At 34.6% G+C, this 25,891-nt stretch overlaps 4 protein-coding genes across 5 annotated transcripts; 2 read left to right on the top strand and 2 right to left on the bottom strand.

Annotated features, from left to right (window-relative positions):
• Nucleotides 1-8: 8 nt before the first annotated feature.
• Nucleotides 9-816, top strand: LOC140670558 (uncharacterized). Its single transcript, XM_072901217.1, has 2 exons — nucleotides 9-305; nucleotides 381-816. The coding sequence occupies exons 1-2, from the start codon at nucleotides 258-260 to the stop codon at nucleotides 777-779; spliced, it is 447 nt and encodes a 148-aa protein (XP_072757318.1). The 5' UTR covers nucleotides 9-257; the 3' UTR covers nucleotides 780-816.
• A 4-nt stretch (nucleotides 817-820) lies between these two features.
• Sax (type I BMP receptor saxophone) lies at nucleotides 821-5,056 on the bottom strand. Its single transcript, XM_072901212.1, has 8 exons — nucleotides 4,967-5,056; nucleotides 4,542-4,885; nucleotides 4,021-4,193; nucleotides 3,720-3,948; nucleotides 3,336-3,604; nucleotides 2,597-3,237; nucleotides 2,275-2,509; nucleotides 821-2,138 (listed from the first exon to the last, which is right to left on the bottom strand). Exons 2-8 carry the CDS (start codon nucleotides 4,600-4,602, stop codon nucleotides 2,001-2,003), a joined length of 1,746 nt encoding a protein of 581 aa, XP_072757313.1. The 5' UTR covers nucleotides 4,603-4,885; nucleotides 4,967-5,056; the 3' UTR covers nucleotides 821-2,000.
• Nucleotides 5,057-5,232: 176 nt separating this feature from the next.
• Nucleotides 5,233-12,469, top strand: Stim (stromal interaction molecule). Its single transcript, XM_072901210.1, has 11 exons — nucleotides 5,233-6,126; nucleotides 6,209-6,348; nucleotides 6,437-6,556; nucleotides 6,674-6,786; nucleotides 6,875-6,990; nucleotides 7,093-7,262; nucleotides 7,365-7,508; nucleotides 7,603-7,770; nucleotides 7,920-8,184; nucleotides 8,444-8,521; nucleotides 10,959-12,469. The coding sequence occupies exons 1-11, from the start codon at nucleotides 5,925-5,927 to the stop codon at nucleotides 11,477-11,479; spliced, it is 2,037 nt and encodes a 678-aa protein (XP_072757311.1). The 5' UTR covers nucleotides 5,233-5,924; the 3' UTR covers nucleotides 11,480-12,469.
• A 1,602-nt stretch (nucleotides 12,470-14,071) lies between these two features.
• On the bottom strand, nucleotides 14,072-25,185 carry Rk (G-protein coupled receptor rickets). Of its 2 annotated transcripts, none has more exons than XM_072901208.1 (13): nucleotides 24,547-25,185; nucleotides 20,713-20,784; nucleotides 20,144-20,215; nucleotides 19,997-20,065; nucleotides 19,709-19,852; nucleotides 19,445-19,585; nucleotides 18,738-18,803; nucleotides 18,484-18,627; nucleotides 18,321-18,392; nucleotides 17,927-18,216; nucleotides 17,460-17,642; nucleotides 17,151-17,345; nucleotides 14,072-16,980 (listed from the first exon to the last, which is right to left on the bottom strand). In XM_072901208.1, the coding sequence occupies exons 1-13, from the start codon at nucleotides 24,783-24,785 to the stop codon at nucleotides 15,560-15,562; spliced, it is 3,108 nt and encodes a 1,035-aa protein (XP_072757309.1). In that variant the 5' UTR covers nucleotides 24,786-25,185; the 3' UTR covers nucleotides 14,072-15,559. The 2 variants fall into 2 exon arrangements, with proteins under 2 accessions (XP_072757309.1, XP_072757310.1); XM_072901209.1 differs by having other exon boundaries at nucleotides 17,460-17,582.
• Between the last annotated feature and the right edge of the window lie 706 nt (nucleotides 25,186-25,891).

The following is a 25,891-nucleotide window of genomic DNA, read 5'->3' as shown; positions in this document are numbered from 1 at the left end:
TTTTTTATTTTTCGGCTGCACTTTTTATTTCCTCTTTACCTATGGGAAGACTTGTAAGAGAAAGAAAAAAAGGTACTACTCTTTCCCTCTATCAACTAAAAAAAAAAACCTGTAATTACACGCCAGAAATATAAGAGGTGTCTTATTTTCAAGAATATAAACTTTATATCTTGAGAACGCAAAGGATTATCTGATACTTCGTATGTGCGTCAGAAATTTAAGAAAGAATAATAATAATAACTGTCCAGAAGATAATTATGTCGTGTGATTTGACATCACCTCTAAAAATTAGAAAATCCAGCGTGGTATGTAATTTTTTTAACAACTATGACAATTATCAATTATATAATATAATCAAGTACTATGATATGATTTTTTAGGAGAAAGCTTTAACAATGATAAAACGTAAGGTTGATAAAAAACGGCGAAAAGATATGACAGAAATAGCAAAGGATCGTCAAGCCCATTATTGCAAGAGTTTCCAGGGTGGTAGAAGAAACAGAACATCACTCGTAGGATTTTCAAAAAGCCTAGCACTATCAGAAATGCAATCTTACATCAATCGTCAAGATTGGATTCATGCGTTAAACTTACTTCCTAGACTTCTCGAATATCCAGTTGAATTAGAACCTTTAGTATGGCGATACATGTTTATCATTTTATTACACACGAACGATCCGTCACATCTCCGGCAATTCTTTGAGCAATGTATTGGCAACTATAATTTAGATAATGGAATATTGTTAAGGAGATTACTGTCATTGCCTCTCGAGGAATAATCAGATTTTAAAATAAAGTCTATCGCATTGTATTATATTCATGTTAAGTAAATATGTAGTATTTGTATTTTGTTACGTACAAAAACCTTTGTACAATAATTTTATTACGTACAATTATAGACCATATTCTGCTATTTATACATCCATCCTCATCTTTATAATGCATTGGTTATTTATGTATAAACAGTAAGGGTATATTCCACTTGACGACCGCAACATTCGCGGACATTTATCTTTATTCAATTTTCAATGAATAAAATTTTGAAATAATCTCACGGACCTTGCGATCGCCAAGTGATATATGGCCTATAAGAAAGCAGTTCATAAAATTATGACAAGTATTATACAGAAAGATGTATATCTTTTATGTATATTAGTCTTTGCTTACTTTCATACTCATTTTTATCTATATCTCGCTGGTGATTTTATGAGAAAGACATGATAATAGTTGTGTAATTAATTATACAATAGTTATATCGATACAGAGATACACACTATTTACAAATATGTTTTGATCACTTATTGGAACTATTGCGCACGATAATCTCTAAAAAGATCTTCAAATGAAATTTAAACTATTATTATGTTACACTGATTCAATAAAACAGATTCCTATTTTTAAATGACAACAGAGTCGAGCTATAATCGTTTATAAATGATATAAAAATTAAGTAAACTATCGTTTTGTCGATATGAATTAAAATAGTGATTATTACATATAAGTAGAGTACATTTTCGCTAAATTTTGAACGTAATTGAAATGTATTACATACATATTGAATTAAATCGCGTTCCTGTCTCATTTGCATAGATTATGAACAAAATTTATTGTACATTCCACACACTGTATCCGTTTTTTTTTAACAGATTATTTCGAACCATCTTGTGGAATTAACAATATTTCTACTTAGCGATTTGGTTCAATTGACGCTACAAAACTATACACTTAATACTATCATTGTTCCAGAATGGTAACAGTAATAAAGAACGTAAGGCAACAAAATTCATATGCCAAACATTAACAAATGTATTAACATTATTATTTCGATATGTCGATATGCGATATTTTTTTTTATTTTCTTGATATAATGCATCCGATAACGCACGATTGTTATTGATGATGATGATGATAATGATCGAACTTGCAATGCACATGACGGGTTGTTGCAGCAACAGTAATAAATACATGGATGAAAGAGAGCTCGGTAAGATGAATGCTGGTCAATCGAGCGGTAAATGAACACGAGAATCGCTAGCTGCTAATTTAACGAGTGTCTTCTTTACCCTAAGAATAGGTAATCTGGCCGCCGGTTTCCCATGCCAACACTCTCGCATTAACTTTCCCATCCCGGCTAATGTCTGCAAAAGAAGATTAAAATTTATTCCAATTATTCATGTAATAAATAATGTCAAACTTGATCTTTCCAGCTCTGATATATGTGTAGGTTAGGTCAATATTTCTCTGATAAATGCTAGAGTCATAAAAATAATTTACCGGGTCGGAATGCCATCTATTAGGAAGCGGCGGCCTTCGTTGGTCGAGCGAGATTAATTTACGCATTTCTTCTATGGAGGGTTCTTGATTATTGCTTGGCAGCCATTCATAATACGGCATCGTGTATTCCAAGGCTACACCATTGCTTATACATCTGCGACAGACTTCCCACATTACCAATCCTAAACTATAGATATCGGCCCGTCTGAAGCTCTCTAAACATTCGATGTTTACTCTGAAAATGAATCAGAAAAGGGATTGCGATCAATTTGGCTAGCTTATAATGAAAGTGAAAAAGGAAAAAAAAAAATGTTCCACTAACGTTTGATCGAGAATCTCGGGACTCATATAACGTTTAGTTCCTTGTCGTAAGTCGACTCTGTCCGCCGTAAGGCGATCCTGCGTAGCCGCTAATGCGAAATCGGCGATTACGCAACCACCGTTAGTCTTGACCAAGATATTTTTGGATTTAAGATTACGATGGGCCATAGCTGGTTTCCCTCTAGTACCATGAATCTCCGTGTGCAAATAGAGCAAACCGTTAGCGATGCTCAGACAAATATTGAGTGTCTGATGATGCGTCAACGGATGCGGCGATCGATTGAGGTGATCGAAGAGCGAACCGAGAGGATGATATTGCGTTACCAACCAGAGCTGAGTGCAGCTGGCTCTACTCGTCATATCGCTGCCGACATATCCCAGAATATTGTCGTGTCTAGATGGCAACAATTGAGAATAAACCTCGGTCTCTCGAGCCCACGCAGCTTCGTCCCGTGAAAAATAAATTTTTACTGCTACGTTCTCGCCATGCCAAATCCCTCTCCACACTTCTCCACCGAATCCTCCACTGCTACCGTTACCGAGACACTCTACTAAAGCTACTTGTTTAGCTAAAGTTCTTTGTACTAGTAAGGGCAATCCAGAACCAGAACCACTGGTTAAACTTCGTCCGTCTAGGTACTCCTACAAAAATATAGTTGGTAAAGTTAATTAACAAACGTTGCGTAATTAATTAACATACACGGGTTATGTAAAGAAAAATAAATAGTAGCACTATGTACCTTAAGTGTACTATCACCAGCAGCTGTTGCTCTAAGCTCGTGTGTATGATAAGTGGCGGACGATGCAGGCGAGGAAAAAGAGAAATGTAACATGGAAGGCTCAATTTCGGAGTCTACAATAAGTTTGTTCCGACGCGATGCCATCGGTCGTTTTCTTCGCGTTCGATGCGCCAATAAACAGAATAGAACTCCTCCAGCAACAATCAATGCGATCATTGGCCCGAGAATCGCAAAAGTTAATTTCACTACATAATTTCCTCTATCAGCATCTGAAAACAGTATACAAATATAAAAACTGCTTCTAACAAAATCCATAATCTTATTACAATTTAATTTTATATGTATATTTTCATGTATATGTCTACAGAGACTAAATTATCTTACTAGTTGAATAATTTTGCAGTACAGGATATGGCCCGACATTACAAAAATCTCCTTGGCAGCATTCCACGGAATATTGAACACCGCTTTTTAACCCTCTCACATGTCTTTCTTTCTGTTCTGCATTTTGGTTTTCTTTATTACATAAAAACAATTTATGTTCATCTAATTTGTAACAGCCACGGCTAAAAGATTCGGTACCTTCAGCTTCTTTCACCCTGGCTTTCCAACACTATGAAACAAAATAAAGATGTTAATTTATATTCTACAAGAAAAAATGTAATATAAATTCAAAAATGTTTACAGTGATTGCATCTTCACAAATGCTAGATATTGAACACTCAAAATCTTCACATATATGGCACTTGAAACGTCTCTGACCAACCGCATTGTTAACAAGACTATGCGATTCATGTAAATTTAATTTTTCGTTGTCAAGAGAAGTATCTTGCTCTTGTAACGCAATTGCTCCTTCGCCTAAAATATAAATTAAAAACTATATAAACATATTAAGTAAAACATGCAATAATTTTGTAATAAAAATTAATGAAAAAGTCCAGAAATTTCTGCGATATATATCGTACTAATATATATTATAAAATATTTATATTTTAATTTTTGCGATATATATTGTATAAATTGAGTTTCATTTACTCATAAACTTTCTCATAAAGACAAACAATTTCTTTGCTGGACTAGGCTAATACACGTGCAAAACAGCATATTTGAGTAACGCAATAAATAAAAATATAAATATCTAAATCTCATTTAGAATTACACATTATAAGATCAATATCACGATAATTTATATCCCTGTATATATACCTGAACATAATTTGAATGTCAACAAGAGTACGAAATGCGTGACAAATATAGCATCCGCCATTTCTACTTTGCATCGAAACACACTTCGATTACGAAGATTATTCGACTCGAAGCAAAATTACGTTAAAATAAATCTTTTCTGATTTCCTTGTCGCACTCAACATTCTCGTAGTCCTCTTTTCCTTAGTCAGACGAATATTCTAAAGCGCGAAACGCCTGAATTCGTCATTCGAGCATAACAAACGTTCTTTATTTATATCTGACGCATAGTTTTCTCGTATACATCGATATATTTGAGTAACATATCGTACGTCAAAACCAAAATTCGCAAGCTCGTGTTTCGTCTGAAAAAGAAGTAGGTTTAGCTGTGGTAATCTGTATTTTCAACATTATTTACGAAATCTTTATTATTTATCCTTTTTAACCTTATGTTTAATCTCTCACATGTATATATATCAAACACGAATGCTAAAATGTTAGACACAATTCTGAGTCATGGTGCACGAAATATCTAGATGCGACATTGCATCTCAGAAATTCTGATGACAGCAGCGCTTCATAAAAGAGACAGAGATCCAACCAGAAATATACCCGTCTCTTTCTGATTTTGGCCGCGACATGTATGTATATATATAAATTATATTACGTTCAATTTTCATGAATTTTTATTTCGCTCCAAGGTTACGTTCCCCAAAAACGTCATCTCTCCGAGGAAGATTTTATTTCTCGATTGGTTTCCCAGCCGTTTTTCGTGGAACGTAAATCAAGAATATTTCCTCTCGAACAGAGGCGCACTTTGAATTAAAACAATAGTCGCATAAGTATAAGAAACAAAAAAAGAGAGTACATACACATTTATTTATCCGTATATTTTTTTTTTCCAAATAAAATACGATCTAAACGTTCACATGAAAGTTGATCTTAAATCGATTAGGTCGTGTGAATCGGAAGTGCTATTAGTAGCCTTGGATAAAACATCTGATTCGGGATATAGTAAGAGTGCGTGTATGTACTTAATTTGACTTAATTAACGAAGCAATAAAATATTTTCATGTATCGCGGGCATTAACAGCGGAGTCTGCCTTTATGGAGCTGATAATATTAGCGCGTGACACATTTATAAAGCCATCCCACTCGTAATCGGTCACGCTTGTTATGCGCCCGTCGAGATATATCGTCGGTCCGGGTCCGAATTGTAGTAACCTTGAATACATTCACGATCGCGAATCAGCAGCATCGGCTAGTGAGCACGGGAGAGGAGAGCGAGAGAGAGAACAGCTTGCAACGGTTTTCTCCGCTGTGTCCTCCGCGGATCTTGCCTGTTGGATCGCGCGCAGAGGGGCGCGAAGCTGTCAGTGAAGGAAGCTGGAGCGCTAACCTAAGATGCGAACATCCGTGAACACGCTTCTACCGTTGGGAATTCATCTGCTGTACTGGTTGTTCGACACGGTAGCGGCCACCGGCGGAGCCCTCGATTCCACCCCGACCTTTCAGACCGGTGCCTCGAGCGCTTCACATTCCAAGATAGTAGCGTTTTCCCCCCTCACCAGAGATGGAGTGGCCCAAGCGGTGGCTCACGAACCTAGTAAAGTCGTCATATTTCGAGTATTCACGGATGACACTTAGGACACGAGAACAGTTTACTAAGTTAATTTAATTTATTCCAGCTGCGGATACTTGTAATGACGACCTAGCTTGCATCACTATGGCTTCGCACGATCGTCTAGGTTTAGAAGCTATAAAGTCCCTTCACAGTCAATTGGATGACGATGCCAATGGAAACGTTGATCTATCCGAATCGGACGATGTAAGAATGTTTATATTGTTGCGAGAAAAATATGTCGCACAATGTATACAAGATGTTATAAATACAAATATATTTTCAACTTTGACAGTTTTTAAGAGAAGAACTACAGTACGAAGCCGGTTATGAACGGAGGCAGAGGGCTTTCCATCACAATGACGATATGCATATCAGTGTGCGAGAGCTCTGGGAAGCTTGGTTACGATCAGAAGTAATGACAAAGATAATATTTAATATAGGAATTATAGTAACAAAAAAAAAAGATATCTATGATTTTGCACATGTAATGTTATTATATCTCATGAATTGTAACGTTTTTATAAATTAGGTTCATAACTGGACAATAGAACAGACATCAGAATGGTTAACTTCCAACGTTGAGCTTCCTCAATATGTTCCTACTTTTATACAGCATCGTGTAACTGGTGCTACTCTTCCTCGGTGAGTTTGTTAGATTATGATTCTTTAATATGTGAAAATGTATAAAATATATATGTATATATAAATTTTTTATTATAATTTATTTTAGATTAGCTGTGAACAATATGCATTATCTTAGTAATGTTCTGGGTATTAAAGATCCCATTCACAAACAAAAAATTGCCTTAAAAGCAATGGATGTTGTTCTTTTTGGACCTCCTAAAGGTAATATTTATTTAATATTATGGCACCATATGTTTATCTCTATATGCTTATCTATCTGATATATTTATCTCTAAGAATCACTCTATACTTCTTAATTAATAGATATTGGGCACAGTATCAAAGACTTAATCTTAGTTACACTGTTATTTGGAGCACTTATTGGATGCTGGTACGCGTATCAACAAAAGAAAAATTCTCAAAAGGATCTTTATAGAATGATGAAAGACATGGAAAGTTTGCATAAGGCAGAACTTGCACTAGAAAATTTACAGGTATTTTTTTTTTAATAACGTTCTCTAAAATTAAAAGTAAATTACTTCATACACACAATTAGGAAATTTTATTTTAAAATAATATTATATAATTAATTGCAGAAAGAGCTGGAGAGAGCAAGAATGGAACAAGAAAGTGCAACTACTGAGAAACAAAATTTGGAAAAACGTTTGCAAGATGAAAGTTTGGGATTACATACTTCATATTCAGATCTTGAAGTGTCACAGTTGAAAGCAGAAATCGAAGTTAATGCCGTTTCTCATTTATTTCACATTTACATATATAATAATATACTTAATATATTTTCTATTCTCTCTTATCAATTTATATATCTTGCAGATGTTGAAACTAGAATTACAACGAGCAGAAGGTGAACTTGAAGACAGATGTTGGTCACCACCAGCTGGTCTGCAGCATTGGCTACAATTAACTCATGAAATTGAGAACAAAGCATATACAAATAAGAAGATAGCAGCAGAAAAACAGCTTCAGCAAGCAAGAGAAGCAGTAAGAAAAATAACTTTATTTTTAAATTATTCAATACAATTTATAAGTTTTATTTGATACAAGTATTATCATCTTTATAATTAATTTGTCAGATTGTGCTGAGAAAAACTTTCCATTGGTAACAATAAAATTTGTCTATTATTTTGCAGTGTGAGAAATTACGAAAGAAACGTTCCAGTTTTGTGGGTGCCTTTGTTTCAACTCACGGAAAATCCATTGATGAAGTTGACAAGAGTATAGTTGAAGCAAGAACTGCACTGAACGAAGTAACAAACGAGCTGAAAGAAAGGGTACATCGTTGGAAGCAAATTGAATTGCTTTGTGGTTTCAATATAATCAACAATAATGGATTAAGTTATTTAGAGACCGTTTTGTATAGAGGGACACCTAATGGTAGAGGTCTTGGATTAAGAGGTATTTCATCTATTCTAGCTATTAATTTTTATTTCTATTGCATCTGAAAACTTACAAGATTAATCAAATAATACATTCTTTTTTTCTACTTCAATACAAGAATTACATTTTGTTACTAACATACACACATATAAAACTTATGTAATACATTTTATGTTAAAACAATTATTTATTCTCACTCTTTACTGACAATTTTTTTTTAAAAAGGATAAAAGCTGTTTTATAAATTTTTAAATAATCTCTATGTAATATATTATAGGACGACTTAGTAGCCAAGATGATTTAGATGATGAAGCAAGTTCAGTGTACACACCATCATCAGTCAGTGCAGTCGCAGGTAAGCTGGATACGGACATCAATGAGTACTTAGATTGACATATCAATGTTCATTTTATTGTTAAATACTATTGTGGCCTGTCTATATGTCACGTCTATATATTTACGTCACACAGGAAAACTTCCTAATGATAGTTTACTAACGAATTTTCGTGTTTAACAATATAGTATAAAAGATATAGTTTTCTCTCTTAGCATTGATATTTTTGTGCCAATACAGATATATAACATTATAGGATTAAGTTGATATTAAAGTTTCATGTGCCTTTGATATACATTATAGTCAGTATACAAAAGTAAAATGGTCAATATATGCATGTGAAATGAATTCCAATTTTGCATATATTGCCTGATAAATGAAAGATTATATAAAAAATCATAAATAATGCTACTGTCGTGCCAATTGATATAAAACTTAATATTTTTTGAAGAATTTAAAAAGAATATAAAATTATAATATTTATAAGCAATACATTCGAGATTAGATATGTGCAAAATGACAAGCTGAGTTTATACGAATACTCATTAATGCAGTTAAATATGTCACAAAACAGAAAGAGATGAAAAATAATATCATGACAGATAATATTCTGCAATAAGAAGATTATCAAATGTATATATGTATCTATTTTCTATCAATTAATTATTTTAGCATGTTTACAATTTTTTAGTAATAATATAAATAAATCTCGGTGATTTAATATAATTAATTTTTATTAAAAAGTACAAAATGATATATCTCATGGACAAAATGTTTTTATTATATACATATTTTATTAAAACGAAAATCGTATATAAATCAAAAGAAATTTGTGCAAAAATTTGTCTTATTTTACAAAAGAACAAAACTATAATTTTTCTTTTCAATTGCATTTCCATTATTTATTTTTTACATTTAACTGCAACATATACATGACAATAGCTCAGAAATAAAAAATTATTGACTATTGATCAAAATATTACTTAAATATAAAACGTGACAAAATACAAAAACATATATAATAATGAATATGTAGTTTTATATAAATATACATATAAGCATAAATTTCCATGATTCTGGAACAAAAAGTATATGAATTAAATTATATGTTTTTATATATATACTTAATATATACATTGCGTTGTAAAATTTTTTAGAAGATGTGTGCAATAATGTTTCAATAATATGAAAAAAAAAAACATATTTACGAATCTCTTATCTGAAATTCTTGCGGATTTCGAATATATAGGATTGCATAAAATGCGATAATCAATGTATTATGGGCATTATATACATACATGTATGTATACTTATCTAATATATTGTTCGAATTTATTTTATTAGTAGTAGCCAAATATTTGAAAACCATTTTGTACTTCTCTTCATATATATATATATATATATATATATATCTTGTTATTTCAATGATAAAAACTATCTAATTGTAAAAAAAATGACTACCAATTACCAATTAAGATCTGAATCGTTCCCAATTTTATTTTGTAAATTATATTATTCTGCAATTTTACACACACATATATGTATGTATGTGTGTATATATATATATATATATATATATATATATATATATATATATATATATATACATGTGTGTATATGTGTGTGTAAATATATATGAAGAAACATTGGGAAATATACTTCATATACAATTATGTGTATTACAAAGAGTCCAATGTGTGTATGTGTGTCGTTTGTTTTTATTATGATTACATAACATGCTAGCGTTATTTTTCTGTATGGAATATTAAGTAATCGCTATTATAATAAACTTAAGCAAGGTTGGAAAAACCAGAATATATGAGCTTGTTAATATGACCTATATCAAACTTTAGTGCTCCAACTTGTTGCATGTTTTATATTTTTCGAAATCTGGCGCATATTAAATTGTTTGCATGTTATTAAACAAGAGCATAAAAAGTACGCTCTTACTATGGAAATTATTTAAAGTCGAATAATTCACCAAATTTTTTTAATATTTTTATTTTCAATGATTGACGCTTTTGTTATGACGATAATAAAAATGATAGTGTGCGGCTTTTTATGTGCAATTCAAAGACGAAGACACTTGGAAAAGAATTTATATAATATAGCTAACGCCGCGGAAAATAGTTGATCAAGAAACGTTTGTAAACGGAAAGTTATATCTCATATAACGAGAACGATTTGAAATTAAAATTAACTTGATATTTTATACGCAGCATTAATGATAAGCATCAAAGATAATGCAGCTGAATAATGAGTCACACTTTGCTGGTGCAAGTTTGTATTTCATATCTGTAGTCTAATGTAGTTACTAGTAATGTGAAGGAAGACCTTTCACGAGGCAACTGATATTATCTCTGCGTTTTACGCTTCTTTCCTTTTATTAGTACTATTAATAACGAAGTAGGTAGAAAGGAATTAATTGAACTGTGGACATTACTTGGCATATTCGTAGGTATTTTGGAGAACTCGGCGTGGAAGGAGACATCGATACCTCCCACTGGTCGGTTTGGAAATGAACTCTCCGATTCGTCGAGTAGCGAAGCTGAGAAGGAACCTGGGGCCGTGCACTTCGTGGTGGGCGATGGACCGGAAGAGCTCGCCGCAGGGAGGATTGGATTGCCGTGCAAAGAGAAATCCAACATTACACGATCTTATAGCCAGGATACAAACGTGCTGAGCGAGGAGAAGACTTCGTCATTCCTGCCGAAAACGTCGTACTCGGAAAATTCGCTCGACGTCTCCGACAGGTCTTGCGGCTATCGTCCTGCGTTAACGACTACAATGACGACGACGACGACGATGACTACGACAACGAGCATCAAGAAACCGTTCCGTGAATTACCTACATTAATGTCGGTCGACGACGAGACGCTCTCGACCGATTCCAATTCTACCGCCGACAACGATGAGCTTAAACGAAGGCGCAGGAAGCTATTTCCGGCCTTTAGGAAGAACAAAACTAAAGTTACGTGATGACCGCTAGTCACATAATATCTCGTTTGTTACTTAATTGCTACCCCTTACAATTAGTTGTAATCCCGTGATGTGCACTTAAGAATTATTTTATCAGTAATTATTAATTATTAGCAATTCTCTACTCTTCGCGTGACACACACATACACACACATACACTCTTTCTCTCGTTTTTTTTTTAGCTCTCTGTCTCTCTCTTTCTCTCTATCTCTCCTCGTTCCTTCCTCTACGCGCGTATAGATTCACGGAAATGTAATAATCGTTTAAGGTGTTTGTTGCTCGTGTTCCTTCTACTTTGCCAAATTTGGGATACGTGCGTAAAATGATAACGAAATAGAGAAATAAGAGTCAGCGAATATATATCATGGAAGGACATTCTTAAATATAGATAGATTTTTAAAGAATCACAATATTTGAAGGGAAAGTTCTAATTATTATACGACAATATATATTTTCGGTATATGATACTTTTTAGGAAAAGCTAAACGCGTTTTCTGAGAGCCGCGAATTTTTACAAAGTAAGATTTTTTCACATGATAATGTTAGTAATAATGATAATAATAATAATGATAATTATTGTTAGAGTAACCTTTTTTATCGCGATATAATTCCGTAGTTTTAATTATCGCGTGCATCTAGGTGCATACCGGGATGAGGGACAAAATTAATATTAAAAAATCACTCACTCTCTCTCTTTCTCTCTCTCTCTCTCTCTCTCTCTCTCTCTCTCTCTCCCTATCTCTATCTCTCTTTCTCGTTTATACGTTACTACGCTTTTATGGATAATGGTACAAAGTTACATCGAGACAAGAGTAAGGATCGTGAAAGGATCAAGTTGTTAAAGTTATCGTTGATATTATATACACTTTCGGATACCGTCCGAACACATACTGGCAATATACGTGTAACTTACATCGGCAAAACAAAAATGCGAATTTTATATCTTTGTATACGATGTGTATAGATTATAAAATATTGTGCGAAATCTTTTATCGGGAGCGTTTAAAGTAATCAACTATCGAAGAAATTCTTTTCTACATTTCTGGTACAGAAACATTTCCTAACGAGAAGTAATGTTGGGATTTCTATTTTAATTCCTACAAAAAAAACTCTTCAAATCACGTCCCTATGATAAGAATATTTAAACTATAAATGCAAAAATGTAAGATAATCAAAAACTAAAGCGTTTAGATTGTCACAGTCCTATAGAATTTCGAATAAATTTGTCTCGGGATGAACAATCTTAAAACTCTAATTTTCTTTCTATATTTTTGTTAGAAATTTTTTAATATCAGAACAATCATATACGTAATAATATCTAATGCCGTTGTCAATTAATTCACCCTTGTATGCACTCAGCTCAGAATCAAAAAAATTACAGATTTATTTATGCTGCAAAGCTAAAAAAACTGCGGTTTTAATTATTTTATTAAAAGATTGTCACCGTTGTATTCCATACATGTCGCATAATACAATTGTGTAACAAATTCCCTGCTATATCCGTTTGCAAATAGTGTTAGCTTATTTTAATTATTCATGTTAAATTTGATTATTCTTTTATGGTGGTATGCTCAAGTATGAGTTAGAATGCACGATTTCTGTGTATATACACCTTTATAGACGAAATTGTTTCGCGCGACTTTGACGGAAAATTTATAATTTTGTGACAAAACGCTCTGACACATTTAAATCTTAATGCAACTGAAATTCGCAATACACTTTAAAGAAACATATGTATTTCTCTATTGTTTTGTATGAAATTACAAGAAACAGGCTTCATATTTTTCGTGCATTCCAAGTATAAGAATATCTATGATTACATTGATGAGATCACATAACTAGACGTACTTTGCATTAATCCATAATAACAATGATTAATATTCCTTGATATGTTGTATTTTCAGTAATTTGCACGAATGTCGTATTTGTCTTTATACAGAGAATATGCATAGTTATCGGCTTTGTTATTATTAAAAAAATATAATAGCGAAAAAAGATACGTATGAGACTAAAATGTGTCAGATTTGTCACCGAATCTGATTCTGTTATTAAAAATGGTCGCTAGCTCTCCACAAAATATCTTCCTTAGTGGACTTTGAAGCAATGAATTTAATATTTACAAAGGACAGTTTTTAAGGCTATGTATCTTGCTAGATATTACTTTTAAAACAATCAAATAGAGATCTGATTTCATTATCTATATTACTATAAAATATATGTTATATATAATGTATATAATATATACATAGTATATACATATATTTTATATTATAAATATATATATATATATATTTAATTAGAGATGAGTTAAAGAATTTGGTGATGCACTCCTCTGTGCTGTATTGAATCCTTGTTGAGTATATATTTTAGAGACGAGAAATATATAGAGCCATTTAATTAATGTATATATCCGTATTTAAATTATTATTAATTAGTCTTAATATAATATGACAATGTCGCTTGCGAACGCGACGCGTCTTCCCTGTAATATGCAAAAGTGACATTTTACAAAAATAAATAAACAAGTTTAAACAGAAAAAAAACGAATAATCGAATATGCGTACAATACAGGATAAATAATAAGAAATCATATTTTCTTATGTTATAGATATATTAATTTGTTTCTCATGCGTAGAATTTTTTATTCATGTTGCATGTATATATATTAACTTTATTTCAATAATTTTAACTTTGACAGATTAAATAACACTTTAGTCGCACAGATCTTTAAGCTTAAATTACTTCGCCGACTAAAGAATATTTATTATCAATCAATCAGTTTCACAGAAGGTTTTATATTTGATTTTCGTTAACACATCACATGCTATTATTAACTACTTTTAACAAACCACTCGATAAAATTCACAATGTGACTAAATTTTTTTGATATTGTTAATCAAATTTGTAGCGCCGATTTATATATATATATATTAATATATAAATGTATATACAGGATATCCCAAAATCACCGGATGTTTTTTTTTAATAGAAAAATTTCTATCTAAAATTTGGAAATTTTTTTCTCAGCAATTATTATTGCCTCAATTTTTATTTTGCGAAAATTGAGATAATAATTTTCAAATTATAAGCAATTGAAAAAAAAAGTTTTTTGCAAATTTCGTGGAGTTAAAAAGTTAACAAAATTATAATACATTCTTTAAATCTGCCTCTACGCAATGTTTACGTTTGATAGCGGCACAAACACGACTCTCCGTCCGTACAGTAAAATATATAATCTGCCAATAAATAAGCACACGCCATTATCAAGATTATTTAAACATCGCGCAAGAGGTAAACTGTGATTTGGCTCAAAATCTTATATAATACTTAGAACGGTAAAACCGTTGTTAAATATATAGTTTATGTAGATTTTTATTTGCTATATAAATTAAAATATCATTATTTATATAGTTCGATGTAATCTATCGAATGACTACTGTCTACTGAGACTAGTAGTTGGAGGCTCTTTGACCAACAATCAGTGTACAAAGTATGGTACAGAGTTGAAGAACCTATAGTCAGTCTTATATAACGTAAAAATATAAATACATAACATATTATATACATATACGGACGGACGGATGAACTATATTTTTTGTTAAACTTCTATTCAATTCAAACAGAAACGGATCAATGCCGTTTGATTTCACAATCCAATTACATTCCGTTGTAAGAACAATTTCCTTTATTGATTATCATTTAAGACGTGTACGAGCGTATTTTTGTTGGTGTTTCGTTAAAAAAAATGTGTTTTATTAAAATCGGATACAGATATCAACGACATTGAACAAGAAACGAGAAAGCCCGTTCAAAATCACTGATAACATTACATCGTTTTCATAATCTCTCTTATACTCTTTTCGCGCATTCTACTTTGCTTAAGCAACAATTCTAAAGATGTATATAAAATGCCATAAATATAAATATACGTACATATATAGCTACAAACTACACAGGTATACCAGCGAAGATCGTTAATACTGAATTTGTTGAAGAATTCACTCGATGAGAATAATAAACTTAGAAAATATTGCGCTTATTATGTATGTATAATACATAAAAATAGTCGGATAGAAATTTTTAATTCGTCGGTATATTCTCATCGTCTTGCTGATCGCTGGTCTCAGCTGCGGAAGGTATCGTGGCGAGTAATCTAACGGCCAGTCTACTCGGAGACCCCGGGGGTTCCGGTTCCTGGATGGCGAGTTGACGTGTCAGTCGTGGCTTCGGTCTAACCGGCCTCGGCGTATTATTACGCGCGCTAATCTCTAAGGAGGCACTGGATCTCGAAATGCGCCAGGTACTGGTGCTGGCAGTGGTAGCGGAACCGGAGGAATCGTTGCGGGATGAGCTTAAGTTTGAGTCCTGCGACGGTTTCCTAGTGATCAGCCAGGAAGAGGCTCTCCGTTTCGGATCCAGCAGTCGGAGCGGTATGCCGCAATGATGCGCCTGTCGCCAGGAGTCCGATCTGGACGAAGAGAAGTTCTCGCTGGACGACACCGATGACGCGCGTTTGTGCTGCTTCTGTTGGATCTGGGCGATCTGATAAGCATACTGATCGTTACGCGTGTGCCCTCCGTGTCGGGAATCGCGCGTGCACGGCCAAAATATCCCGGCGCTCCACCAGCGATAGGACGAGCAACGGCTTCCGGTTTCCAGGAGTCTCGAATTTCCGCAAGCGCACGGAGTTTGAAGCGGCCCCTGGTTCTCCCGCGACGACCGATCGACGAGGCTGTTGGTGTTGGCCGGCGTTTGCCGATTGCTGAAATTGGAGCTGTGCCGGCACCTGCCGATACCGCGAGTCACGCGCGACTCCTCGATCGCCTTGCATATCAACACGCAATCTTTCTTAAACTGCTTCGTAAGGATCGCGTATAGAAAGGGATTGCAGCAAGAGTTGAGCGGTAGCACGAATACCGCGAAAACCTTTGCTTGTTCCAAGGACACCAGTTGCAATCCGAAGGTCGCTGTGAGAGAGAAAAAGGCTATCGGTGACCAGCAGAGGAAATCGGTGAAGACGAGCAGAGCCATTCTTTTCGCTATACGAGAATCGTTCGAATTCCATGCCTGGGAGCCACGTATCGCGCAGTACATTTTCAGGTAGCAACCCATCAGTATCAAGAAGGCCACTCCGTTGATAAGCATGAGAAATACCACGTACGCGAGTGCGGCACTGCCGTTGGTTTCGAACGGCAAGCAGATGGCGAATTTTCTATAATCCGAAACTCCTAATAGTGGTAAACTCGCCATCGACAAAGCGAAACACCAGCCTATCGTCATAATGTATCCTGCGTGCTTCAAGGAAAGCCGCTTGTTTAAGTGCATCGCGTGCGTTATCGCGTAATTTCTTTCCAAAGTAATCACAGCGAGCGTGTAGACACTCAGCTCGGAGCTGAGAACACCTAGGAAACCAGCCAATTGACATCCGGGTGACATTTGCCATGGTATTGCGTACATTCGAAACTCTCCCAACGTTGATGCGTCGACAACAGCTAATAAACCTAAAAAAAAAAAAATATTGTTCGTCGAGATAAAATCTTTCCAATTGTAAGACAAATTTAATGATGAAAAGACTTTAATTATTATTTATTTTAATCAATTAGAATATACATGTAACGTTGACATTAATTTAAATCGATATAAAGAAGAGAGAAAATGACGAAAGAATCACCTAAATAAACACCCATGAAGAAGTCGGCAGCAGCTAAATTGCAGACTAAAAATCGTGGCACATCCATCTTGCTTCTCGAAAATATCAAGACAAACACCACAGTGCCATTACCGAGCATGGCGAGCAGGAAGACTATCCAAACACCGCACCGCAAAGTCCACCAATCGAACAAATCTTGGCACGGTAAGAAAGGGCCTGAAAATATTTCACGTACATTTTGTGTGCGAATCAATCAGAAATAAAATATCGAACATCATCACAACAATTGTTAACGTTTCAGGTCACTTCCGGGTCCCATTTGTAACATACCGGGTTGCGGCAAACATTGGATACGAGATGGTACGAGTGTCCGAGTTGTCGCTGTCGTTCGAGCATCTAGTTCCTCGAAATAATCCTCTACGTAGGAAGGCAGGTTTCCGGGATAGGTAAAATCTGAACCAAAGTTAGCCCAAAGTTCATTTATCTGCGATCCAAATTTGTCGGTCAAGTTATCTAAAAAATGTTATCACTTCAGTGCCGCAAAGATCAAAGATGATGTGACATGATGCGATGATACGAGGACGAGAACACTTTGTTTTTTACTATCTATCAAATGATAAATATGCAAATGCTTTTGAACAACCGAGTTTGCAAAGATAGAGCAGATGCTTTGCAGCAGTTAAGTGTTACAAAAATGCACGATATGTGCATAAAAATGCAGCATGCGAAATGCAAAAAAAAAATAGATTATTGATAAAAAAAACAAAAAGAGAAAGAAAAATAGCAAAATCATTTACCTAATTGCGGCCAAATGTCGCTGAAAGTGGAATTCCATAAACTGCTGTCGAAATCATCGGTGGGAAACAAAATCGATTCCTGTACCGGCGACCTTGTCACAGACTCCTCCACTTCGATCGATAGGAACGAACAGCAGTGATAAGCGTATGACAGTAACATTGTTTGTACTCGTGGAAATCTTTCGGGAGACGGAAATTCTCGTAGCGCAGGATTATTGAACGTCTTGAGATGCAATAATCCCGCAAGACCTCTTATTGGCAGTGTAGGAAAAATATTGTTTCCCAAATTTCTATGAACAAACATCTTAATTACGCTTGCATCTCATATTATGACAAGTACGAACTGATTTATAATGAAATAATGTAAATTACACACGTATACGAACACACTTACAGATCCTGCAAACGTTTTGTTTCTCTGAATGCGTCGGGATGTATGTATTCGATATAATTGTTCTCCAGGTCTCTAAAAAATATATTAAAATTCAAATATAATAAATTTGTTGAAATCATAGATTTATCGGATCAAAGTAACACAAGCCAAATGCCGCACTTACAAGACCTGAAGTCTGGATAATCCGATGAACGCGTCGCTGGAGATACTTTGCAGATTATTATTGGATAAAAGTAAATCGTGCAACATATTCAAACCTTTAAAGACGTCGTCGGGTAGCACGGAAATCATATTACTAGCTAAATCCCTAAAGACAAAAAAATTTACATCGTTTATAGGGTGTATCGTTTTAATACATTCGATTATTCGCGCATATGTATATTATGTATATCGGTACGTATTACATTACATACTTACAAAACGCGGAGTTCTTTGCAGTCTCGTAAATTTGGTACTTCCGTCAAATGATTGGATTTCATGTTACTAAAATCATAGATATAAGATGTACATAAGAAACGAGAAATAATCAATGTAAAAAGACAAATGATAACAATAGACAAAATTAATACTTAATCTTTAACATTATAAAATTCCAACTTTTTATTATACAATATATGTTTTTCTATTTTTATTTTATCCTAACAATTTTTATTTTTATTTACTTTATTTATTATTTTTATTATATTTTATATTTTTTAATAATAAATTAATTTATTCTTTCTTGTTGAAAGTCACTCAATTAAATTAATTTGAATAATTACTCCATAGTTATTTGTTTTATTATTTATCTTAATGTTATTTATTTAATTAAAATTTCATATTTCACTGATGAAATAATATAATAAAATTACATTTTTTTAATATCAATAATATATAAATATTCAGGTTTCTTGTATTTGTTTTTATAATTCCCTCTAATCAATTAAAAATTAATCATTTTCGCTTATTGAATATTGATAATCAATACATTTCATTTTTCATTATTTTGTTCGAATTTTAACAACATTCCTAAATATTATTTATGCATGAATTATTCTATTACAGATTATAGATATAAAATCGAGTCTCTTATGCGAATATATACTGTCTGTGAAAAGTAACTTTTAAACCTGTGTTAAACTTACAGACTTTTGAGTTTCGGGCATTGCTGACAAAGATTAGAAGAGACTTCCTTCAACTGGGAACGATCTATTCTTAATATTTCCAAAGATGTTGCTCCATTTAAATTGGGAAAGATTCGCAGTTCCTTCGCGTTCGATAATATCCTATAATTAATAAGAGAACGCGCGTGACGTGTTTATCCTCCGACGCGGCAAAATCTCTTTCGCAATTGTCGCGTATAATTTTCGTAAACAGGGATAAAAAAGAAATGCGCATAAATTACTTACAACTTACGAAGTTTGCCAAGATTTCGAAAGGTGTCATCGCGTATCTTCTTAATAGGATTTCCGCGTAAATCGAGCGATACCAAATTACTAGCATGGCGCAACTCATCCCTCGTGAGTTGTTCTATTCTATTGTTTGAAATAGATCTGCAGAAATACGCGAAAGATTCATGAAAGCTTACGTCGCACTCGAAATGAGCAAATAGACGGAAAATTATTTCAATGAAAGGCAATAATGGAGATTAAAATTTCATATAAGATAATAAGAATGCGATGATAAGAGACACTTACAATTCTTTGAGACCAGGTAGATTTACAGCAGCAACCGGTATACTCGTCAAATAATTCTCATCGAGTTCCCTGAAGAACAGATAAGACATACGCAAAGAATATTAGAGATAGTAAGATACACGCAAGCTTATTTTTTTAGATACTTACAATACACAAAGGCTCGCCAAATTTATAAACGCGCTGTTGTGAATGGTTTGCAAATGATTACGTCGAAGAAATCTAAAAGTAATGATACATGTGAATATCACAAAAAAAAAGTTTATACATAATTGTATATATATAAATATATAAATATATATATAATTATATATAAAATATAGAAAAATAAAAAGAATGGGAAAATAATTAGAAACATAATTTTGGCATTGATTTTTTAGAAGCAGTAAATTGTTATTAAATTATACAATATTTTATATATAATTTTAACAATTGTATATAGACAATTTTTTCTTATTTTTTCGAATTTTATTATTTTCTGAAAATGCAAAAAGTTCTTTTAACTATTTTTCAATTACTTTTCTTATTATTTTTCGTACATATACGGACAGAGATATTACAAGAGAAAAAAAACATATTTTATGGTCACATTTTATAATATATTGGACTTTTTTCCAGGTTACATATTATATATTAATGTCTATTTTAACTTCGTAATTTTTTTCGTGCGTTGAGAAATCTCATTAACATACGTACATAATAAATACGTATATACTTACAAAATTTCGAGATTGGGAAAACGATGGAAAGCACGTATTGGAATGTCCGTTATATTATTGTTGGTTAGATCACTGAAACATTTATACGAGAAACAAATCTATAAAATCGTTACACAACAAGTTGGAAAGAGTTTTCGCAGTTAAAGTATAAAACACACGAGAAAACTCAACATTTTTCATACATTTCCAAACAACATATTTATGATGCTTCTAACATTGAAGAAAATATAGATTCGCGTAACTTTTTCTCTTTATATATATATATATATATATATATATGTGTACGAGATTCGCGGAGAGCGAAACACATACGTAAAAAAATGATGTTAACCGGCGAAGGATCATCTCGCGCGGGGCGATGTCTTCTAAAAATAATTCTTTTACGAAAGATCACTACAAGAGAGATCACTGCATCCGAGGCTGATTGTGCTTGCGCGAGTGTAAACGAAAACACAAATTCGATGGATCTTGTTAATATATAATTCTTAATTCCTTCTGCATTCTTAATATGGAGATTTTCTTAGAGATTTTCGATGAGTGACCTGAAATTTATGTAATAAGGACTCTCCGGCAATCATGTCTACGATTTAAATAAATGTTCTCGACTTATATCACAGATCTTCTCTCTCTCTCTCTCTCTCTCTCTCTCTCTCTAAGATGTATAAATATATTTTTTCTTTTCCCGACGCAATGTATCGTGCAAAAAAGTCAGCCTGGACTCACTCGATGAAATAGTCATGTCATTTCGAGCGATAAAATCGAAACGTGCGGCATGTAGAGATCGACGTGAAACATCGATTAAGAATGGCAGAGAGCTTTTACGGGTATAACGTGGGCGATAAAAAAAAAGTAGGACACTCTCTGTGTTGAGGAAACTAGCGAATCGCTTTTACGCCCGTGTGTCGCGTGAGCGCGAATCGAGAGGAACGGACCGAAGGGCTGGATTCTAGCACGGATTTTTATGAGACCTTCGACCTTGCTTCACTCGGGATGGATCGATGTCTACTTGTTCGTTTAGCGAATGAGACGAAGAAGCATGCTATAAATTAATAAAGACTGGAAGGTTTGATGTTACAATTGCGAAATGTTTAACTGCAACAATGACGAGTAATTGATTGAAAGAAACGGAGAATTTCTTTCCTAACCAGAACAGACTGGTTGGCTAATTTCTACGTTATCATATTTATTATAGCGAAATAAGGCAAAACACACGCCTGGAAATCTGCGATGTTTTACGTAAGATTATTATTGTAACAAGTGGCCAACGAGTGCATTCGGCCGACAACCTTGTTCGCACGCAATCGCAACGAACTTACGTGACGCTTACTATTATGATATATATATATATATATATATATATATATATATATATATATATATACTTACATACATATATATGTATATAACGCTCTTTCTTATTTATATCTTGTATTCGCATATAATAATATGTTAGTGGTTTTTCTTCAAAATTACCCTTGAGATATTTAATATTTTTACGCGCATATTTTTAAACATTGTCAAACATTCAACACAAATTTTGACAGAGCAAAAAAGAGAGAGAGAGAGAGAGAGAGAGAGAAAGAAATGATACTCCAGAGATGCAATCCTTGCCTCTTGTGAATTGAGCGCACAGTATTTTTCCTGTCATTCATTCATCTTAAAATAGAAAAAACACGGGCAGAGGACGACGTCTTACTTGATACTTTCGCGCGCTCGTTTTTTTTTAAAGTTCCAATGGAACTTTCTCGGCGTACGAACATTGGATTCTAATTACGCTTTCGGGAACCGTGATTCCCCTTACGGGCGCAGGCCTTTGAAAACTTTCGACGCTTCATGTTCAAGGACAGCTTGAAATTTACCAGTCTTTGTACTCCCCGAGAGATATATTCCCCTGTCCATACAGCAATGCACCTATACGTCATCAATATTGAATATATTTCATTCGACGCGCCAGAATTTAGATCGATGGTTACTTCAAAATGTGACGGAGCATCGCACATTGCCATGAAAAAAAATATATATCTTTCAGAAAAAAAAGAGATTATGCGACACACATTTTGTCGAAGCTTTCAGTGATAACACGATAAGAAAGCACACAGAATTCTAGAATAATACTGATGAAATTTCAACTGCTTTTATATTGTTTCACAGATAAAGTGAATCAAGTTCGGGAATGGAATTACTTTCACAATAGACATCACGCGCCACATCGGCGGGAACGTGAGAAGAATAATGAAGAAGCCACGGCGCACCTTCCGTATTCTTAAAATATTAACGAAAGAAAATTATCTGACGCGAACCGTATAAAGGAATCTATTAATAAATCATTGCAGATAATGATAATTCAAATAAATAATGATTTGTAATAATTCATTATTGAGGTTGAATTATTTACAAATAATGCGTTATTAATTATTCATTATTAAGGATGAATTACTTACAAATATTTACAAATAATTATTTAAAAATAATTTTTCGATATCGCGTGCTTCTCGACAATTGTGACGATTAATTAAATTATAGGGAACGAATAAATCGCTTTAAGAGAAACAATTATCGACTCGTACATGTGTCTGAAACGTTAAAAAAAATATGAAAAAAAAACAAGAAGAAACTAAAAGAAAATGACGCAAACACGACCGCGATGTGTTACGTCCATTTAGATTTTTTCTCTGTTTTTCTTAAAAGGGATTAAGGGCAGCTGAACAGCCTCGAAAATACACACATATCGCCGGAGTGTTATTTCTCAAAAGAAAGGAGGTGGCGAATTAGATCGATTTGCAGTTTTCGCGCAGGTTTTTTAGCATAGAAAAGAGTGACACGCTCTGTCTTTTATGGCGACGAAAAATAAAATTTCGTGAGCGATTCTGCGAAAAACGTAGCGCGTGGACTGGCATAAATTCCGCCTGTTCTCCCCCTTTGTTGATCCTAAATCACGATCCATAGACTATCGACTGTCATTTCATTTGGTATGTAGGTCGCATCGCGAACGTTTTACTTCTTTTATTTTACCTATCGCTGAATCGAAAGTACCCATTCGATATAGTACTTTCCTATATATAGTATAAGAATAAATCCTGGCGAAAATACAACGATAAATCGGAAAAGAAATCTATTAGGGAAAAGAGGAAAGAAGGTATATATACTCCTCAAAGGTACGCGTGCATAGTTAATTATATGTTTGAAAAATCGCTGCTCTCTTTCGCGTGTTACCTCTTCGCGCAGCTTTCTTATTGCGAAACACGCTACTTATATATCACAGTAAGTGTAATTAAAATCAGGAATATATATGTAAAAAGGAGAGACTTTTTAAATAGATACATAGACGCGATACTAGCAAAAAGGCCCGCGGCTAAAATCGTATGTAGGACGCGCGATATCAAGTATCTATTTATCATTTACCTTCTATAAATGCTCTCTTTAAAAAGATGAATTTAAAAGATAACATGTTTGTGCGTAATGCGTTTTGTCATATTTTTTTTTTTTTTTTTTTTGTATATTAATCGATGTGACTATTTTTAGAGAAGAATAATAAAAATAATGGAATCAATGGCGAGAGATTCACAAATATAGATAAATACTTATTATTTGAGTAAAAAAGCTACCCGATGCATAATTTTACGAAATTGTAAAGAATCAAGAGACACAAAAGATTGAATAGTCCATTTTGGCGAGCATCTATTAAACGCGCGAATCACGCGCAGGATCATTATTGACACTTGGCGCCGCGAAGAGCTCGAGACCCGATCAGCTGAGTAGATCCTCCACTCTCGCGCTCCAATCTCGGCGCGTTTGCCGAGATTGATTCTTGGAAGGTCACGCGCGTGTACTCACATCTTCGTGATGTTAACGGGAACAGCGGTGGCTCGTGACAGATCGACGTTGTAGATCGGCTCGACGGAGAGTAAATCGGCGCCGCGACACAGCAGCTCCCGCCCGTCGGCGGTGACGTTACACGCTGGGGTTACCGCGTCCGTAGTACCGCCGCTCCGGCAGCAGCGAATCCGCGAGAGAAAGAGGATGATGATCGCCAAGATGACCGCTCTCCCGCTCCGGCGAGGCCGCGTGCACATGCCGGCCGATCCTGTGTTGCGTGCGCCCGTAATTCAGCTTTCGCACAGCTCTCGTTTCCCACGGGGTTCGCCGCGCCCAGGACGGACAACAGTCATCTCACCGTTCTTCTCCTCGCGCGACATACGTCGTCCCCGTACGTCGTCCACGTCCGAGCGCGCGTGCACGCGCGCGACCACCAACCCCATAAGGAGCCGCCGCCGCTCGAGGGTGAAGAACGGGGACGACGAGAGAGAGGATACGGTACACTCGAGTTTCCGACAGTTTCCGAACTCAAGTCGCGAAAGAGAATCGCAATCTCCACTCCAGTTCCAGGTAGAGGGACCCTACCACTCGCACCGCGGCACGTTCACCGACTGATCCGATATCATCCAAGCGCGGAGCCTAACTACATAGCGGGTTCCGTACACATATGTATACCGCACGCATCCCCACCTCACAACCCCACCATCCCCCCACAACGACACCCACCCTGGACCACTCGAGAGTGACTTTCTCGACTCGATCCTGCCCGCGCAGGCATCTGATGCCGCTTCCCTGCGACAGAATTCGCTACCTTCGTAACAGCAGCGAAAACTGATTCAGCATTCAGCGGGGAGCTTCTTCGCCCAGATCCCGAGATATCGCGTCGAAGATGAAATTGCGTATTGCCTCTCGTTGCGCGTAGTACCGCGAGTCGCAATCGATACTCCTTTTGGCGTTGTACATATGTACCGCTTTGCACATTGTTCCCTCGTCTTCTATATCTCTGTCCTCGATAGTTTCATTCCAAAACTGCTTGATCACAAAATTTCTAAATATATTTAACTATAAACTATATAACTTTTACATAAAAAAAGCTTAAATTAATGAAAATATATATTTAATAATCTATATATACTTACTTAGGTATATATACTTACGTGTAATGATGTTGATTACACATTCTTGAATTATGCATATTATATTCGAAGCGAAACCTCTCATCTCAATTATCTCGGAATATATATCAGATCGATGCATATTAACTTCCTCTTTATTATTTTTGTCACGGAGGGACAGAAATTTATTCCCTTTAGTTTTTCACGTTTTTTAAATCTAAAAAAGTTACATTTTTGAACATTTAATC

Source organism: Anoplolepis gracilipes, chromosome 10 (assembly GCF_047496725.1).
Source record: "Anoplolepis gracilipes chromosome 10, ASM4749672v1, whole genome shotgun sequence".
Taxonomy (NCBI): domain Eukaryota; kingdom Metazoa; phylum Arthropoda; class Insecta; order Hymenoptera; family Formicidae; genus Anoplolepis; species Anoplolepis gracilipes.
This window is presented reverse-complemented; position numbering and strand designations above follow the sequence as displayed.